Below are 21,365 nucleotides of genomic sequence, written 5' to 3'. Positions count from 1 at the left end.
TAAGACTTATAGCGTTCCAAGCAGCCATACCAACAAAATCATTTCTTCATTTAGAGAAAAAATAATTATACCGGTATATTAAAGAATTATCATTTTATCAAAAACATTAATTTAACAAACTCTAGAAACTGATGATATTCTTGAAATTGTGCCTCGTATCAAAGTTGTATAGCTATTATTAAATTATTATTAATGGAAATAGAGGCTAGCGAGAATGAGAGACTGTTGCAAATAAAAACGCAATGAATATTTAAATTTATGAAGAATTGGATGCAGTGAATGCAATGAATATTTAAATTTGCGAGATTTGGAGTTTAATAAATTCAATAAACTTCAGAAATCCAAATTAAAGGCAATTTCTTAGAACATGAATTTATAAGAATATTTCCAGACGGTCAAACTTTTAATATTGCTTTTTTTTAGTACTTTTAGTAATCGTTAAATACCTAATGAATTAGCAGCTTTCTCCATTATAGTGTAGATGTAGAGGATAGAGGATATGAGGAGATTTTGTCTGAATGACTCAAACTAATAGGTATGTGTTCTGAGTACTCAAATAGGTACGCAACAAAAATTCTAGTTTCAACAACAGTTGAAGCTGTGGTGATTGTTCTATTCAAAAGTGGCTAAATGTAGCTCCCCTCTGAGCCAGTAGGTATAGGTATAGCTGTCAGAGATCTCTTTTACTATTTTTACCATTCGTTATGTAGCAAAATTTAGATTGAATATAATACCCTTATACTGCCTTGCATAATTGTTTGCCTTTCCTCACTACTTATATGTGTGTGTGTACACAGTATTTTAACGTGGATAAGGAACCCTATTTTGTCAAAATATTAAGTTATAAAAATATGGGAGTTTCTTATAGATGGCTAGTATTATAATCCCTTGCAAAACCTTTTTTCCAAATTTTAATCCTCCAAAATTAGAGGGTTCCTTATACACGAGGATTCATTATACACGTTAAAATACGGTATCTATATATGCACACACATAGTTATGTGTGTGTATATGTACATATGTAAGTGTATGTATATCTATATATTTATGTACGTACGTATGTATGTATGCATGTAATCCTGTTATTTATTAATAACTCATTTCTGACAAATCAACAGAGGAAAGTGTAAAACAACACAGAATAAAATAAATGGAAAAAAACATCAATGAAAATCACAAATTATAATTTTTACTTGCTATAAAGGAAATATTTCCATACCTTCGATTAATTTAGACTGCTTACTGCTAATCGATTTCAGTAGGGTAACTCTATTGATTGATTCAGATTGTTCAAAAGTACATATAATAGAGTCTTTCAAGTCGATCTGGTTAAGTTATTTATTGATGTACTTCTATTTTCTTTTTGTGGATCGAAGTGTACTGTGATATCGATGATCTCCCTTGCTGAAGGATCGAAATATATTTAAGATTTCAGATTTATCTCTCGTTTTATATAAGTTCACGGGAACCCACTCATACACACATACACACACATGCGTACACATATACACACACTCATATACGCATACAGACTCATTCACTCACTCACACACACACACATACACACACATTAGCCCAAACATACAACCCACACACAACATATACTATACATGTACAAATGAATGCCAATATGTGTATGTGCGTGTGCATGCGTGTGAATACACACACACACACATACATATATAAATATGTGTGTGTGTGTGTGTGTGTGTGTGTGTGTGTGTGTGTATGTTTGTGGGTATATGTCTTGACATTTGTTGCTCGTTGACAACTTTCTGTAAACAAGAGACTATAGTACATACGTAAGTAAGCATTTGTGAGTACGTGTATGCATACATGTGCGTCCACGTGTACGTTTGTATGCATGTATAAAATATAAAAAATACATAAGCATGTATATGCGTATATATATATATATACATATATATATACATATATATATATATATATATATATATACTAGCAGTATCGCCCGGCGTTGCTCGGGTTTGTAAGGGAAATAATTATATAAGCATTTTTAGAGATGTAAAGTATAATAGCCATCTCAATATGGCTAACCACAAAGGGGAAGGGGTGTTACTGTAGCTTTTTACGTTCTGAGATTTAATAATATATTTTAGAGAGTTACTTCCCTTATATATGTCAAAAATGGATTAAAAATGGGAAAAATTGATAGTAATTTTTTTTTTTAATCGTAGACTCATCGTAGACGCGCGCTAATACCCAGACGGTCTCGATATGAATCACGACTATAAGATACCCGGTTTTGGTTAAACTGCACCGCAAAATGTGGGAGTAGTTAGGAATCTAAATCGTAGGAGACAGACACACAACCTCACTTTTATATATAAAGATTTCCTCTATTTACATAATATTGAGGTCTCTTTCTTTCTTTTGTTATCTTACTGTTTTTACCAATATACATATATATATATATATATATATATATAATATATATATATATATATATATATATATATATATATATATATATATATATATATAATATATATATAGTTACAGAGATGTACTTGCATAGCAGTGACTTGATCTGAGATCGTGTGCTGGAACGAAAACAGTTGCAGCGTTGAAGGTGTTTATAAGCCATTTAAGAAACACACAAAAACCGTTAGATTCACTTCAACATTAAATTTAATTTGGCAAAATATTTTCGTCGCTTTGAGACTGCGACCTGTTAGCACGATATTTTTGTCAGTGAACAGGTCGCGGTCTCAAAGCGAGGAAAATATTTTGGCAAATTAAATTTAAATGTTGAAGTGAATCTAACGGTTTTTGTGTGTTTCTTAAATGGCTTACAAACACCTTCCACGCTGCAATATATATATACACACATATATATGTATGTATGTATGTATGTATGTATGTATGTATGTATGTATGTATGTATGTATGTATGTATGTGTGTATATGTGTATGCATGTATGTGTGTGTGTGTGCGTGTCTGTGCTTGTGATTGTCCTCCACCACTGTTTGACAACGAATGTTGGTTTGTTTACATCCCTGTCACCTAGTGGTTTGACAAAGGAAACAGATAGAATAAGTACAATGCTTACAAAAATAAAACTGGAGTTGATTCATTAAACTACAATTCTTCAAGGCATTGCCCCAGCATGGCCACAGACCAATGGCTGGAAAAAGCAGAAGAATAAAAGAATACATTCTCTGCTTTGGTCTTATGTTCAAGGCATGAGAAAGCTTGAGTTTACATGAGAAGGCCTAACAGACCTGGTAGAAACAGCAGCCAAATCTCCCTCAAATCACACCTTACTGTCTTATGTATGTATATATATATATGAGCCAATGAGGGGGACCTCTACATGGTAGCAAGACCTGGTAGAAATAGCAGCCAAATTTCCCCCAAATCACACCTTACTGTCTTATCTATGTATATATGTATGTATGAGCCTATGAGGGAGACCCCTACATGGCAGCTAGACATGGTAGAAATAGCAGCCAAATCTCCTTCAAATCACACCTTACTGTCTTATATATGTATATATATATATATATACAAGCCACTACGGTTATTTAATGTAAAGTCTTCCTCAAATCACTCTCGCTATTTACTCTCTTCCAAGAACATTTTCACTCACTCTCATCTCTTAGCTTGCCATACATTTTACTCATGTATCTATCAGCGTGATAGACAGAAACAAATATTACATCGCCATCCCCATCGCCATCGCATTCTTTTGTCTACCTGTCAACACACTCACAGTGAATTAGTTTCATTTTATTCGTTGCACACTGTGTGTGTGCGTTTGCGTGTGCTGTAAACCAGACTAAGAAAAGCATTTGACATACACACCAGAATGTGAGTTTTCTGTAAATTTTGCTTAATTGGAGTTTAAATTTTAAAAACTGGACCTGGCATGACCCGATGCATTCTACTCTTAAAAATGCTAGGTAAATTGTAATTGAAGAAATCCTATATTGTAAATTTCTATAAGTGACAAAGGGAGGCAGATAAAATCTGCCTTTTATAATAAGAGATATATATGTATGTATGTATGTATGTATGTACGTATGTATATGCATGTACAAGCATATATATATATATATATATATGTGTGTGTGTGTGTGTGTGTGTGTGTGTGTGTGTGTGTAGGTATGTATGCATACATACATACATACATACATACATACATACATACACACGTATGCTAAAATGTGATCGTAAACTGGAAAAATTGTCTTGCACCTCATACCTCTCTCTCTCCCTCTCTCTCTCCCTCTCTCTCTCACTCTCACTCTCACTCTCCCTCTCTCTCTCTCTCTCTCTCTCTGTAGAAAGGTCTGTTGTTAGCGTATGTGTATGTGAATGTGTATGTGTGTGACCGTTTGCGCGTTCCCGTGTATTTTGCTCGTGTTTTATAATTTCACTTTCACTTTGCAACTAAAAACAAATTTTGTTGTACGCCCTTCCCATTGCTTGAACAATACACTAATTGACTTTTGAAGGTCGTGATTGACACGAATACATGTATGGGAACATTAATTTCAAATTTTAGCACAACAGTTGAAGCTGTGGTGATTGTTCTATTCAAAAGCGGCTAAAAGTAGTTCCCCTCTGAGCCAGTAGGTATAGGTATAGCTGTCAGAGATCTCTTTTACTATTTTTACCATTCGTTATGTAGCAAAATTTAGATTGAATTAAATACCCTTGTACTGCCTTGCATAATTGTTTGCCTTTCCTCACTACTTATATGTGTGTGTGTACACCGTATTTTAATGTGTATAAGGAACCCTATTTTGTCAAAAAATTAAGTTATAAAAATATGGGAGTTTCTTATAGATTTTTTGGAGCAATGGATGAGTTGAGTACTCGACCCTGGGGCTCAATTGATACTTGTTTTATCGACCCCGAAAGAATATAAAGGTAAGTCAACCTCGGCGGAAGTTGGACTCAGAGCGTAAAGACGGACAAAATGTCGCTAAGCATTTTTCCCGGCGTGCTAACGATTCTGCCAGTTTGCCGCCCTAATATGTACAATAATATTGACTTTAAATTTTGGCGCAAGATCAGTAATTTCGGTGAAGTGGGTGAGTCGATTATCTCGACCCCAGTATTCAACTGGTATTTATGATATCGAACCCCAAAACATAAAAGGCAAAGTCGATATCGGCGGAATCTGAACTCAGAACATGAAGACACACGAAATGGTGCTAAGCATTTTGCCTGGCGTGATAACGATTCTCCAGCTCACTGCCCTTATACGTACAGTAATATTGGCTACCCACAACAGCGGCAAGCTGACAGGATTGTTAGCAGGTCGGACAATATGCTGCTTGTCATCCACTGAGCCGCTTCCTGGTGGATATGATCAGTCCATTAGCAGGAAAGTCAACATCGTGCGTGAAGAATTCTACCCACTTCACAGAATTGATCAAGGATACCCCCATTGAATCCAACCAGATGGTGAGTCTTGATGTGATAAGTCTGTTCACCAAAGTCCCAACTGGTGAAGCATTATCGGTGAATCAAGAAAAACTAGTGACAGACACCCATCTAAAAGAACGCACTAGTATACCAATAAGAAACTTTCTTTATAGAAATGTTGACCTTCTGTGTAGAAACTACCTACTTTCAGTATGGACACTGATATATATCGATAAGAAGAGGGTTTAGCTATGGGTTCGCCATTATCACCGATAATAGCCAACATATACATGGAATACTTTGAGAATTTGGTTTTAAGATCAACACCACTAAAACCAACCCTTTGGCTGTGATATGTTGATGACACCTTCATACTCTGGCCCCACCAGGAAGATGTCCAAGTGCTGTTAGATCATGAGAACTCAATAAAGCCATCCATACAGTTGACAATGGAAAAAGAAAAAGTCAATCAGCTAGCATTCCTGGACGTATTAATAACACGCACCAAGTATGGATTCAGGACATCCGTATACCGCAAGCCGACCTTCATGTGTGTGTGTGTGTGTGTGTGTCTTTTTGTTGTGTATGTGTGCGTGTGTGTGTGTGTGTGTCTTTTTGTTGTGTATGTGTGCGTGTGTTGTGTATCTCTTAAATCGATGAATTTCGTCGCCCAACACATACACATGAAATAAACAAGCCTTTGAAGACAGAAAACAGAAGACTGATAAAGATGAATAACACGGCAGTAAATGAATTGAGGTGAAAAGAGAGAATACTATTATTTAAAATTCGAAGAATTAAACTACGTAAAAGTTAGAAAATACATTTTTCTCCAAAAAACTAATTGAAATTAATGTTTTCTTTTGACACATTCTACCAGTATACGAAGTTTCAAATTATTTAGTTAACTAGAAAAAAACTGGCCTTCTTTTAGAAAAGATCCCAAATTGTTACAAGCATTTTTAAGCTTGGTAAACTATTATCAAGTATATATCCCGAACATACACAACACAAGGGCTCCATTAAACGAGTTGTTAAAATAGAATGCCAAATGGTTTTGGTCAGAAAAATGTCAAAAGGCATTTGTGGAACTAAAAAGTATGTTAACTTCAGACTTGTCACTTATAAACTTCGATTGGCAACGATACTGGCAATAGATGCTAGTTAGTACGGGGCAGGTGCCGTACTCCTACACAAATGGGAAGATGGTAGCCATAACTTACGCGTCAAGGACGCTATAGCCTGCAGGAAAAAATTATAGCCAGATTGAAAAAGAAGCAATAGCGATTATATTTAGCATAAAAAGTTCCACAGGTTTATACTTGGTAGACGGTTTTGACTACAAACAACTATTGCCCGTTGCTAACGATTTATGTATCCAATGAATCCTAGTACATACAGCAAACGGGTTGCAGCGATGGGGCACCATACTATTAAACTGCGACTACGCAATAGAATATTTACCTTCGAAAAAGCTAGGACATACTGGCGGTGTGTCCAGGTTAATACCCAGAAATGGCGAACCGTTCGAGGACACAGTAATAGCAGCCCTAAGAACCGAAGGGGAAATTAAGCACATAATGTGGAACATTGTACGAGAGTGGTAGTAAACACGTATTTGATTTTTCTGACCGCAAGGCAGTGACACTCCTTTTGTTTTTTGATCAAAGAGGAATACAAAGCCCCATTGTTGATCTCCTTGTCACCATCTGATGAATCTATTTACAGACTGGTGGTATTTGGCTGTGTCCACCAAGCTTCTTCTCTTCCTCCTACTAACTTCCACCACCACCACCAACCCTTACGTATTTATGATCCTTTTAAGTACAAGGCAAAAGTCGAAACTAAACAACATTTAATAATACTACACAGTAGTAAGAGCAAAACTGACAGATTTAACTAAATTCTTCAGCAGTTCATAACAACGATGGTAACGGCTATACTGTTGGCATTTCCACAAAGGTTGACCGCAACGATACAGGCCAAGACAGTTTTGGTGCTAACTAACGATGGACACTGCTGCTGTAATGGCAAGGTTAAAGTAATTGTAACGGTAATACTGGCGAAGTTGATAATAGTGGCAGAGACAACAAGCATCTCTATATCTGCCACACAAGGCTTAACACTAACAATTTCAATGTAGCAAAAATATACCTTACAAACAAAAAGGAAAACTACGACAGTACACCAAATCGCTTGATCTATGATTAATCTAGATGCGCGTCCCCCAGAAGTGAGCCAGCCTGGAGTCGAAAAGTCATCCACTAGCACAAACTCTTCTCCAAATACAAACATGTAAACAACAGCGAGGAAACTGGCAAAGAAACAGTATTTGAATAACAGAGAGAGTCTATGATTGAAATGAAGCAGAAAATCCTGAATATGCTTGCAGTTGTAAAACATACCAATATGCATGATAGAGAAGAACTTCATAAATTCTTAAATGCAATCCAAAATTTTTTTTAATTAAAATTGGCAATTATGTAATAAAAGAAATCATACAAGAACTAAAACATGATCTCAATGAGTTAAATAAAATTATTTACGCATCTGCTAAGACAATTGAAACCAGTTGTATATATACCTCCGAAAAAAAACAAAGAAGTAGAAACCTGGGAAGAATTCAAAACTGGAGTGTTAAAATTGAAAAAGAGATTGAAATAATGAGAAGTGAAATATCAATATTAAATTAACTAATTTGTGGAAACTATGTAAGGTCCAGAAAAGGAAGAAAGATGATGAGAGAAAATATAGATTCTCACCAAGAGAAGAACTGCTTTCAACAAAGAAACACTGCAACAAAAAGTCCAAGCAAAAGCTCGAATTATACGAAGATTTGAGAAGAGAAACCTGTTTTACAAGCAAAATAGGCTGTTCGCATCTAATGCGAAAACATTCGACAGAGAAATAGGGAAGGAGAAAATATCCGTTAAAAACCCTGCTCTCATTGAAGAAGTTGAAAACTTTTGGTAAAGTATTTAGAGCGATGAAAAGATATACAATGAAAATGCAGACTGGATTAGATGCACAGAAGGATCCTACCAAAATTTACCAGAACAAGCATGGGAAGACACTGGTTCAGGCACTGCTGATAACGAGAAGCAATGGAAATGCAAACATCGCAAAATATTTCATTCGGTATTTGTGTGCATTCTTGTTCAACGGCCGTCCTTAATTCGTTGAGTGTTGCCGGATTTGTGGCGTTAATTTTACATTATACGTAACGCCATAAAAAAAAGTCTAGTGTTGTGAGGTCCTGTGAATCTAAACGGTATTCTATTGGACCTCTTCATCCAATCCATTTGTATTATAAAACCTCATCAAAGAAGGCTCTTACATTGCTGAGGCAGCGTGGGTACCCCATCTTGTTAGAAAGAAAACTCCGTAACTTCAAAGACCTCTTGGAATCTTCGCATGACAGATTGCCGCAGTAAGTTTTAGTAAATAGGACCGATATTAGTACCGTAAAAAATGAATAAGGCAGTTAACCCTTTTGGTAGCAAGCCCCACCATACTGTAACTCCTACTAGATTTTAACATAATGCTCTTCCATAATATGCGGATTCTCAGGTCTCTAGTTGGTGCAACTGTGAAAGTTAATTGAGCTTCGTCCCTTCAGACAATCTTGATGGAAAGTGTACGTTTTCTATGCATTTTGTCAAGTACCACCTACAAAACTACATTCTTCGGTCTTCATTAAGAGAATGGGCTATTCTTCGAATGCAACTTTTCCAATGATAGCGACGCTTCAAAATGCAATACCCGCTTGACTCTGAAATACCTATCTCGCAACTCGCTTGCTGTAGATTTTCTTCTGGCAATTCGTTTCTTGTACTTGTTTTTGCTTTGTGAGGCTCGTCGATGTCCATGGACTTCTGGAACGTTTCTTGTGAACGTTCTGAACAGTTCCATCAGCATCAATCTTATCTCTGATCTGAGTGATGGTAAGTCACGTTGTTCGATCAATTTGAAGCCCCTTCTTAAACTGCAATTCGACTGCGTTTTCAAATTTTGTTCAAGGCTAAATCTGAATTTGATTCTCACCCCTTCATTATTACTAATGGGTTAAATCTAAAAAGAAGTGAAAACTTAGTGGATTACCAGCCGTTAAAGAGTGTAGACATTTTTCGGACCCTCTATATATACGTGTGTATGCGTGTACATACACACATACATACATGCATGCATACATACATACATATGTACATACATACACACACATACACAGTATATGTTTAAACGTACATGTGAACGCGCACACTTAAATGTACATGCATGGAAGGTTGAACGTAAAAGAACTTTACTGACCTTTAAATGACGTTATTTTTAAAATAGTCTGCTACAATTTGAAATGAAATTAAACAGAAAAATAAATTTTTAGAAAAATGCTGTACAAACATTAAATGTTAAAGGTCAAGATTATTTACATACGGGCTCTGTGAATCAAGCTGAAAAATTTCACTAATTTCGATGTTGTCAAAATAACGATTAAAGTGTCAGTTCAGGAAACTCGATATTTATTTCCAGCACTCCCTCTTGAGTAAATAACGGATGTCGACATTGTCACTCCACCTATTAGAAATAGTAATTAAATCTATCTCTGATCTTTTCGCTGGGCTAAAGGGGAGCAGGAACGAAACGATGTCTATGCTTACATCTAAAATGAGCGAAAGCGGGGTACGAGAGACCACGTCATATCCGCTTGCGAGTATATACAGCTGTATATACAGTCATATACATTTACATGCTTATATATATATATATATATTATATATATATATATATATATATATATATATATAATATATATATATATATATATATATATATTTCAAAATGTAACCACATGTGAATCGTTGGCGATTTTCTTTCTCCGTTTTCCTTTCTATTGGACTTTCCTCTGTTTCTGAAGAAGAGTGTTGCTCGAAACGTTAAACCTTCTTCCTTTCCTTCCCTGAGCGTCTGCTATTAACTTTGCATGCACCACCTTCGCACGTTGTTTTTTTTTTGTGTTTGTACATTTTTGGGGGTGAGGGGGATTTACTATATATATATATATATATATAATATATATATATATATAATATATATATATATATATTAAAAAAAGGAATTCCAACCTTGTCTGATTTTCACGTTTTATTTACAATCTTATAATGATATAATATAAGATAATAGAATATAATAAAATAGAATAATAGAATGTTAAATGTTCATTCTGAATGAACTAGTACTTTCATGCATTAAATTATGCAATCTTCAGGTTCATGTAGTAGTGGTGACAGTCATGCTTCACAATTTTTGACTGTAGCGAGATGGTTAAATATATATATATATATATATATATATATATACATGTGTGTGTGTGTCCCCACCACCGCTTGACAACAGGTATTTATGTCTCCGTAACTTGGCGGTTCAGCGAAAAGAAACCGATAAAATAAGTACCAGGCTTTAAAGAGTACTGCAGTCGATTCATTCGACTAAAATTCTTCAAGGCGGTGCCCCAGCATGGCCACAGTCTAATTACTGAAACAAATAAAAGATAAAAGATTGTGTGTGTGTGTGTGTGTGTATGTGTGTGTGTGTGTGTGTGTGTGTGTGTGTGTGTGTGTGCGCGCGTGTGTTTGTGTGTGTGTGTGTGTGTATGTGTGTGAGTGAGTGTGTGTGTTTATGTAAGTGCTTGTATTACCACCACCGCTTGGCAGCCGGTGTTCGTGTGTTTACATCCCCGAAAATTAGCGGTTCGGCAAAAAATAAAATTTTAAATAAGTACCAGGCTTTAAAAAATATATCCTGGTGTCGATTTGGTCGACTAAAACACTTCAAGGCGGTGCCCCAGCATGGCCGCAGTCAAATGTTTGAAACAAGTAAAAGAAAAAAAAAGACACACACTCACACACATGGTTGTTGACTGAAGCATATAACCTTATGAACTCTCCCTGTCTCAATGTAGGTGTCTGTAAGTGTGAGTTACCGCCATTATCACAATACTAGCAGTATAACCCGGCGTTGCTCGGGTTTGTTTCGACCCTTTAGAATTGGAATTTTTGAAAAGTAAAAACTTCACATTATTTAGCTTGTTATTCTCTTCAAGTGAACATTTTTCTAGTTGAAATGCACCGAAAAATGGCGACACGACAGTCAAAAAATCGTAAAAAAATAGGGATTTTCATAGAAAAAAAAGCACCTTTTTGATGTAAATAATTTTTGGTGTTAACATGGTCCGATTTGAATTTTTTCTTCTACGAAAGGAAGAGCGAGCCTTCTTCTATCATACTCTCAATTTTGGTCAACTTGCGCTGCAGGGTCTCGGAGGAGATAGTGTTAGTTGAAGACTACCAAACCTACCATACACAGACAACTTCAGCTTTATATAGAGAGAAATTAACACTTACCCACAGATACTGCGTTTTCTCACAATTTCTCATATATTGCAGTCAGCCATTATATGGCATGTACCGAGACAGCCTGCTAAGTGAAAAAGGTGGGGAGACATTGAGATTACGCAATTGCAAGTGCAATGTCGTTTCATGAATATGAAATAATTTAAGCTACTCTATATAAGATATACACGGTGAAATAGTGTGCTTTTATTGCTTAAACGTCACAGAAATCGGGATAGCTCCAGATTAATGAGCTTGTATTCCTAGGACATGTGCAACTGTTAATCCAGGCAGGTATTTTTTCTCTCCGTTTTTCCTCCCTCTATCCTTCTGTTTTATTTCCTCATTCGTTTCTGTAGAAGAGCATAGACTCGAAACGTCAAAGAATCTTCCATTTCTCCTGAGCGTCAAAGCCTCAAACTGAGAACTGAGACACCAAGTGCGTGCGCGTGTGTGTGTGGGTGGGTGTATACAGGGTTGACCAAAAGTCACCCGACAGTGAATCAAAGTTCTATAAATACTATCTGTAATTCTGTATTGACTCGAGTGGGAAAATACGTCGCTCAAGGACTTCAATTTGAACAATTTTTATGATGTTTCATATTTAGCTGCTCTTATCAAATTCACTCAGTTGTTAAAACATAAATAAATCTTGGAATTAAATGGTTTTGATTTTCTATCAGGTGACTTTTGGCCAAACCTATGTCTTGCAAACAACTTGCATATGCAAGTGCTACCAGTTAAAAGCTCCATATACCGGAAGCTAGCAAGTGTATGGGGTCATCAGGAGAGAATGCGCGCCGTTTCGGGGCCTACCTCTCGACGGCATCAATGCGCACCGGCCCCCCTCACTGATATGAGGCCCCGCTTGCTAGATCAGCTGGTTATGAAGTTAAACTCAATATACTTCTAGCCATCGCTCATCGTCTCTTTTTAACCAAATCCAGTGGCTAGCCTTCTCCACTGTAGATTGGATATCAGTCATGGTGGTATTGACTTTACGATAAGTTAGGCCTAGCGATAACAACAGCCGTCTCACGCTGTGTCCAACAAACCCTCTACATTCGACTTCGATAGGAAAATGTTCCGCTTTCTAGCCTGCGTCTTCACATTCCTCGAGGAGGTTTTCATATATATATATATATATATATATATATATATATATATATATATAATATATATATATATATACACATACACACACACACACACACACATATATATATATATATATATAGCTCCAAGAGAGTTAGAGGTTGTGAATCCAACCAACTAAGGGATAATGTCTATCTAATATACTGCTAGTAGAATACCCATGGAGGCGCAATGGCCCAGTGGTTAGGGCAGCGGACTCGTGGTCATAGGATCGCGGTTTCGATTCCCAGACTGGGCGTTGTGAGTGTTTATTGAGCGAAAACACCTAAAAGCTCCACGAGGCTCCGTCAGGGGATGGTGGTGATGCCTGCTGTACTCTTTCACCACAACTTTCTCTCACTCTTACTTCCTGTTTCTGTTGTACCTGTATTTCAAGGGGCCGGCCTTGTCACTCTCTGTGTCACGCTGAATATCCCCGAGAACTACGTTAAGGGTGCACGTGTCTGTGAGTGCTCAGCCACTTACACGTTAATTTCACGAGCAGGCTGTTCCGTTAATTCGGAACCCTCATCATCGTAACCGACGGAGTGCTTCCATCCAGTAGAATACCTAGTTACTAATACACGAGTGTTTTTTTCATTGCAAGGCAATTACTTTACCGAGTGTAATAAATGGATGGGGGTAAAAAGCTATTTTACCCTTAATTTATATAGCAATAAGAAAATGGAGGGGATCAAGAGTTCGTATTCATCAACTTATAGACATTATATTATGTCTATTTTTTTAAAAGAGACAATTATAGCAATATGCATACATGTATAACATTATGCTTTACATATATAATATATAAAATATAAAATATTTTATATATTATATATGTAAAGCATAATATGTTATACATGTATGTATATTGCTATAATTGTCTTCTTTAAAAAATAGATAAATAGACATAATATAATGTCTATAAGTTGATGAATACCAACTCTTGATCCCCTCCATTTTCTTATTGCTATATCTATTCCAATATTATGTTATGTTAATATGAGAAAATGAAGAAGAAATATAGTGAATACTCATTTAATTTTATTTGTATCATGATGAAAACATATCAAACAATATAATTCATATAAGATTCAAAGGATCAAAATGTTCATTAAAAATAAGCATAAAAAGTACCAACACATATTTCTGTCTGGCCACTAGGTGAACAGTGCTTCAAATCATCAGGATTCGAACCATGTTAAGAGTTATAGATGTAAAAGAACCCCCACAATATGATCGGATTTCATCAGGGCTGTGTTTTTCAAACGACGAATGCTTACATATTGGTGGTAAATAACGAACTAAATAAGATGAATGAGGATCGTATTTTCAAATAACACAAACAATAAGTTGTTAGGAAAGATAGGACGCCGAGGTAGTGGCAGACGGAGATATTACCTAATGAAATCTTACTAAAATACTATGATATATTTGAAAAATAGACTTTTAGGTGTTAAGAGACATAAAATAACCATTTAAGTAGAATATAGTGAATAAAATTGAGAGAGGAAACAAATAAGGGTATAGAGGGGACTAGATTTTTCAGGGGGAAAAAATAACACAGTATTGGACTGTTTATCCCTATATATTGCGGAATTTTCTCTTAATATATAAATCGATAACTCCAGTTGATCTCCGATTTTATAATCCCTAACGAGGCTCGAAACGTTAAACCCCCCTTCTTCCCTGAGCGTCCAGTAATACTTTATTTGTTCCACGTCCTCGCGTTGCTGTGTTTTCTTGTTTGGATTAACTTATATATGTATATATATATATAATATATATATATATATATATATATATAATTTCAACAATTGAGGGTAAAATTAATTAATTATTAATCAATTTCACCAAGTATTCAGTATGTAAAGGGACCATTTTAGGCGAATTCAAAAATTACATTATATATAAGGGCTTAGTAAAATAAATTACTTTGCCACATACTGAACTCATTAGAAATAGCAGCAAAGAAATTTCTTCAGCTATTTCTAATACTTAAAGAGATCTCTCTCAGATATCTGAGAGAGATCTTCTTTAAGTATTAGAAATAGCTGAAGAAATTTCTTTAGCTGCTATTTCTAATGAGTTCAGTATGTGGCAAAGTAATTTATTTTACTAAGCCCTTATATATAATATATATATATATATAACTTCAGTCAAATCAGTCTCTTGCTACTCTGAGATTCACTCCTGGGTGCACAGGGTCTTTAGGCAAGTATCGGGTCGTGTCAAATACAATGATATGAGTACTCCTTCTTCCGATAATCAGTTCTAAATGGAGAGAGTCATACAGATATAGTCACACACAAACATTCACACCGATGCACACAAGAATTTGTCTTACAAATAAGTATAAACATATTCAAGTATATAATAAACTTACCTATACTTACAATTAAACTTTTCAGAAACAATCTTTTACACATAATAGTACCCACACACGCATTTTTTTCTCTCCTTTTTTTCCTCTCCTTGTTTTTTCTGGGTCCCTTTCTGTAGAAGAGCGTAGGCTCGAAACGTAAAATACTTTTTCTATTCTTGGGCGTTATACTAATACATCTGTTTGTTTTTTACACCACCTGTCTTCGTCTTTTGTTTTTTTCGTAAACTCTCCCTATATATATGTGTCCGTGTGTGTGTGTATTTACATATACATGCGTCGTTCATGCCGTAATGCCAATTCTAATCCTTAGAGTTATGCAATAGCTATTATGTAAAAGGTTTTATTATTGCTGCCGCTTTGTTATTTCCGTTGTTAAATTTTTTTTATATTTTTAGTGCTCCACTTTAATAACCCCGAAACACCACATTCACAGTTTCTCTCAGAATTTCATTTGCCATAAACTGATATGTTTTTCGATAATTTCACTTTTGACCTTTGGAAATTTGTAAGTTTAGACAAATTGGAGGTCATTTTATCACCAGAATATTTTTCCCTTCAACATTACAGCTACATCGGATGTGAAGTCAAACATCGCCAACAAACGGATTAATTTGACAGTATGTCGGCTCTCTCCAAATCCCCAAACTACGAGTAGTTCATGTTACTGTATGTGATGTTTTCTTTTCTCCTCCGAGAAATCAATTTAATTTGCTGAATTTGTATTACTTCCCGAAGTACGTTGATAATATTTGTATTATATTGTTAGGGAAACATGCAGAAGAGTAGTTTAGAAAAACAAATGAAAAAAATAAAGAGGTGATTTTTACTTTGCGTTTTATTGTTTATCTGTTGTTTAAAAAAATGATAGAAAAGGTCACGTGGTCACATTTTTGTTTGAGCAAAGACAAAAAGGAAATTAATACGTAGAAATATAGCTGTGATTGACTGAGAAATCTCTTTAATAAAGGTTATAACGTATGTAGTTACAAATTTTCAGCAACCTGAGATTACTTCTATACGAGAAGAATTATAGTCGCCCGGTAGTTAGAACAGTCGTGTAAAAGCTTAAGTGTTGCCAGGCCTACCTCGTGATCGAAGTTATGTCACTAACGATGACACTTAACCCTCAGAAGTGGAGTATGGTGTTATAATGTGAAAGGAAAACCTTCATCGGATATAATTATTTCTCAAACGAATATCTACCAGATATACAAACGTATGTTATTTCACGGCTCATCAACACAGCCATATTTCCAGTTCGATTCATATTGACGCTAGCCATTAGTAAATTATCATTACTAGTGGCTGATTATTATCAATGGCTTCTGGCTAATCGTTATATAATACTTACGGGCGGCGGATTAGCAGAACGAGGATCTTTTTCGTTTTCTGTCAACCACAAATTTTAATCTGAAAATTTTCAGGATATCTAATATCGCATTAGTTATTTTGGAAAATTTATCATAAAATGTTAGAAACATTTGAAGTTACGTATTTTTAGCCAATGAATTTTTTAAGCCACTAAGAATTGAATTTTTTTCAAGTAGTTGGAAGAAAACGGAAAAGGACCCAGAATCACTTTAACGCCGGAAAAAATGTATGCTGTACGATTTGTGTTCAAATCCTGTAGAGGCCATCCTTGCCTTTCCTCCCTCCGGGATTGATAAAATAGAGTACTGGTCAAATACTGTAGTCGATGACATTGACTACCCAACTCTTAACAAAATTACTAGCTTAATGTCTAAATTAGAAACCATTATTATATTCTATGAACGGCCAGTGGTTTAGCAGAATCGTTAGAGTGACGCAAAAGGAAATACTCTACGATTCTTGTACTACAATGTAGTAGAATAAAAATGCTTTCGAATCATATAACTGCCAGTTGAAGATTTACCAATAATGCGGACAAGGGTGTCAAGCGATGACCCCGCCATAGACATGTTCTAAAACAGGCACAGAAAAAATGCGCGAAAATGAACAAGTTGAGGAAAGTGAAACAAGAGCAAAGTTCGAATATTTGCTACGTGAACCACTACATATACAACTATTCTAAATCAACATTTTCATGATTTTATATTAGTGTCATAATGTGGTGAGCTGGCAGAATCTTTAGCACGCCGGTCAAGATGTTTAGCGGCATTGCGTCCGACTTTACTTTCTCAGTTCAAATTTGCACTGGGGTCGATGTAATCGACTTAATCCGTTTGTCTGTCCTCTCTGTGTGTAGCCCCTTGTGGGTAGTAAAGAAATAGGTAATTCGTCTGTCTTCACGTTCTGAGTTCAAATTCCGCTGAGACCGATCTTGCCTTTCATCCTTTCGGAGTCTATAAATTAAGTACCAGTTCCGTACTGAGGGACCGATCTAATCGACTGGCCCCCTCCCCCAAAATTTCGGGCTTTGTGCCTGGAGTAGAAAAGAATTTATCTCCCTTTCCAAAAATGGTAAATTTTGTATTCGTTTTATTCTTTACTCTATACACAAGGCCCGAAATTTTGGAGGAGGGGGTTAGTCGATTAGAATGACCCAGTACGCAACTGGTACTTAATTTATCGACCCGACAGAATGTAAGACAAAGCTGATCTCGGCGGAATTTGAACTCTGAACGTAAAGACAAACGGAATACTTATTTCTATTTCTTTACTACCCACAAGGGGCTAAACACAGAGGACAAACAAGGACAGACAAACGGATTAAGTCGATTATATCGATCCCAGTGCGTAACTAGTACTTATTTAAACGACCCCGAAAGGTTGAAAGGCAAAGTCGACCTCGGCGGAATTTGAACGTAACGGCAGACGAAATACAGCTACGCATTTCGCCCGGCGTGCTAACGTTTCTGCCAGCTCGCCGCCCTGTATTCGTTTTATTTTCATTATTATTAATAAGGCAGTGAGCTAGAAGAATCTAGCTCCCCGCAAATTTCAGGCCTTGTGCCCATAATAGAAACGATTTGTGCTATGAATTCAAAATTGATTTTATGTATCTCAATTAAAAAAGAAAAAAAATTTAGAATAAATTTCTATACAAGAGATTTTGCTTTTTCCTAATATATAAGGAACAATTCCATTCCCAATCAACGCCAGGTGCCTCTGCTAGTCTGTAATACATTAAAAGTGAGCTTGAATCTTGCTTGTTTGCGATGTTACCCAACCAAACAGGCGCATAATGGGGAAAAATACTATGAATTAAGTACCCCTGAAATATGAATACGAACCGAATAACACAAGTTTCGCGTAAATCAGACAACTGCTTGAGATACTTGTTTTCTGGGTATAAATACCCAAAACGGTGCGTAATGGGAAAATTCTTCTGAAAGGGAAGCAACTTACCTTTAGATTAGGTTTTTTTTTTTTTTTTTTTTTTTTTTTTTTTTTACAGTAAATGTTTCTATTTTCGCTTTTTAATCGAAATACATTTCTAAATCTCTGAGATGTATTCAGTAATAACACGATAAAGTGGTGGTATGTTGTCAACTAATGTGACAGTCCCATGAAAGGGAAGAGTACTACTGCTATTTAGCCCAAGGAAGCACCGCTTCCTGTCAGCCATGACACATTTAATGTGTCCTTATGTTTACAAAGGACACAGGATAAGCACCTCCACCCAGCAAAACCAGTATCCAGGAACTAGTTTGAGTCATTGCCCATCAGTCTGGATTAGTTTGGCTTGCTAGCTGTCGATGCCCATCCACCTCTGTAAACATAATTCAAGCGAAATACATTCACTGATTTCGAAAATAGAAATACATTTCTAAAGCTCAGATTTATACAGTAGTAACACGATAAAGTGGTGGTATGTTGTCAATATTTTAATCATTCAGAAATATTTTTAAGTGAATGTGATTTCAAAATATAAGTTCTTCGTACAGTATTTATATCTTAGCTTTCTTTCAACATAGGTTTTTACATTATTTTCAAGTGAATACCATTACAAAATTTTTGCCATATTAAAATAGTTGAAAGTGAAAAATGACTAAAACATACGGTAAATATTTCGTAAAAGACCCGCTCGTATACTAGGTATGAATTTTTTTTTCATTTCCATAGGTTTTTTTCAAGTGCATTCAACGTATCGCACATCCAAATATTTGGCTGATATTTCTAGCACGGCCTGCTACCACATAACAGCTATTTGCGATAAATGACCCGAAAAACCTGTTACATGGTAGCAGGGCGTGCAAGAAATAGCCAAATCCTTTTTCTGGAGAAAGGAGCAGTTTCCGTGTGATTTCGATGTAACATTTGTTGAAAGAATGCGAAATTACTCGGAAAACTCCACAAAACAAAATTCCGTCGCTGGGAAACTGAGTTTTCCGGTAACTCGACGGGTTACGAGTAGTCTAGTTACTAATAGAAAGCTCAAACCGTGACATCTTCCTCTCTCCCCAAATACAACCATTTAGATATTCGAGACTTGGAATCCTTGTGAACAAAATTCAAGAGATTCTATTAATGATTACTACCGCAGTATTTTCTTCTAACATCTACTTATAAGTGGGGATAACCTACCTTTTGTTAATACAGCTTGTCGCTATTAAAAATGTCTTTATTATTAGAAGTTCGCTTCGAAAATTTTAATATTTACAAAGCATTTACAACTTTTAATAAGCTCACTTACTCTTGTTTCAGTCATTAGACTGCGGCCATGCTGGAGCACCGCCTTTAATCGAGCAACTCGACCCCGGAACTTATTCTTTTGTAAGCCTAGTACTTATTCTATCGGTTCCTTTCGCCGAACCGCTAAGTTACGGGGACGTAAACACACCAGCATCGGTTGTCAAGCGATGTTGGGGGGACAAACACAGACACAAACATATACACATATATACATATATACGACGGGCTTCTTTCAGTTTCCGTCTACCAAATCCACTCACAAGGCTTTGGTCGGCTCGAGGCTTTAGTAGAATACACTTGCCCAAAGTGCCACGCAGTGGGACTGAACCCGGAACCAAGTGGTTCGTAAGCAAACTACTTACCACACAGCCACTCCTACGTATGGCTATTTGTAAAACTAATGTGATTAGGCACTGACTATGTATGTTGCTGGCGGTGAAATCGCAATCTTCAGATTTCGGGCGTCTGTCGACAAGGACAAAAGACCTAAATCACGTGATCTTGTAATCCCGGCGGCGATGACGGAGAATTATCTCCCGCTAGCGATATAAACGTATTTATATGCATCACAAAATCATACGATAGGTTCTATTATGGTAACTATCGCAGTTTTGTGTTCTAACATTCACTTTTAAGTGGGGATAAATATAACCTTTTTGGTAAAAATACAGCGTTTGTTGGTATTAAAAACTAAAATGTTTAATAAAATTAAAAGAAATTTATTTCGAAAATTTTAAAATATTTACAACAAAGCATCGAAAACAAAATCATAAAAAGTTCGTGAGAATTAGAATATCTAATATTCCGCAAGTGTTCGAAGTTATTAACATTTCGATCGGCAAGTTGGGCAGTTTCGTTTCTTCTGGAAAAGAAAAAAGAAAAAGCGTGAATTCGTTATGAATCATCCAAATGATTGCGATTGTTACAGGTTTCTGCTTCGATTCGAACCACCTAGCTAACATTTCCAGTTTAGAACCAAAGCCTAATCATAATGCCGCAAAAGAAATAAACGGCCTTGAGAGAGCAGAAGGCCCAAGTAAATGTTTACCACCCGATATATTGACTATATCAGTCAATGGCGGCAGACATCAGCTAAATTGATGTTGGTTTCCCCGTCAAGCTTTATTTTTAAATTTCTAGAAGTCTTGTCCAAATTTATAAAACGATCGGCAAAGTGAACCTCATAGTGAAGTCAACTTAGATTTCACACAGAACATTGTCGGTATTCAACGAAATGCGCTCTTACCTGTCCTTATATGAAGTTTTTAAATGCCCGAGAAAGTTAATTCCTTTGTTTTAATGTCTATATAATAATCTGCTTTGTTCTATTATGCTTATAACTGATTTGTCAGAAAAAGAACAATCTCTCTTGCATATTGTAGAGCTTTGAGCATTACGTCGCCACAGAAATATTTTCAAATTTAAAAAATAATTTGTAAAT

General features: G+C 35.9%; 2 protein-coding genes across 7 annotated transcripts in view; both read right to left on the bottom strand.

Annotated features, from left to right (window-relative positions):
- The window catches only part of LOC115219764 (large neutral amino acids transporter small subunit 2), a 319,114-nt gene extending 317,687 nt beyond the window's left edge, over window positions 1-1,427 (bottom strand). For 2 of the 3 annotated variants that reach the window (XM_029790012.2, XM_036505363.1), the window contains exon 1: window positions 1,220-1,427. The gene's annotated coding sequence lies outside the window, so the exon portion shown is untranslated. Of the gene's footprint in view, window positions 1-1,193 lie in introns of all 3 variants that reach the window. The other variant, XM_036505361.1, reaches the window with a different exon arrangement.
- A 19,206-nt stretch (window positions 1,428-20,633) lies between these two features.
- The window catches only part of LOC115214510 (RING-H2 finger protein ATL52-like), a 53,388-nt gene continuing 52,656 nt past the window's right edge, over window positions 20,634-21,365 (bottom strand). For all 4 annotated transcript variants that reach the window (XM_036505386.1, XM_029783724.2, XM_036505375.1 and 1 more), the window contains one exon: window positions 20,634-20,786. In XM_036505386.1, coding sequence (XP_036361279.1) covers window positions 20,748-20,786 — 39 coding nt within the window. In that variant the 3' untranslated portion in view covers window positions 20,634-20,747. The remainder of the gene's footprint in view (window positions 20,787-21,365) is intronic.

Source organism: Octopus sinensis, linkage group LG1 (genome assembly GCF_006345805.1).
Source record: "Octopus sinensis linkage group LG1, ASM634580v1, whole genome shotgun sequence".
Classification (NCBI taxonomy): domain Eukaryota; kingdom Metazoa; phylum Mollusca; class Cephalopoda; order Octopoda; family Octopodidae; genus Octopus; species Octopus sinensis.
The sequence above is the reverse complement of the archived record's forward strand: the minus strand, read 5'-3'. Positions and strand labels throughout refer to the sequence as shown.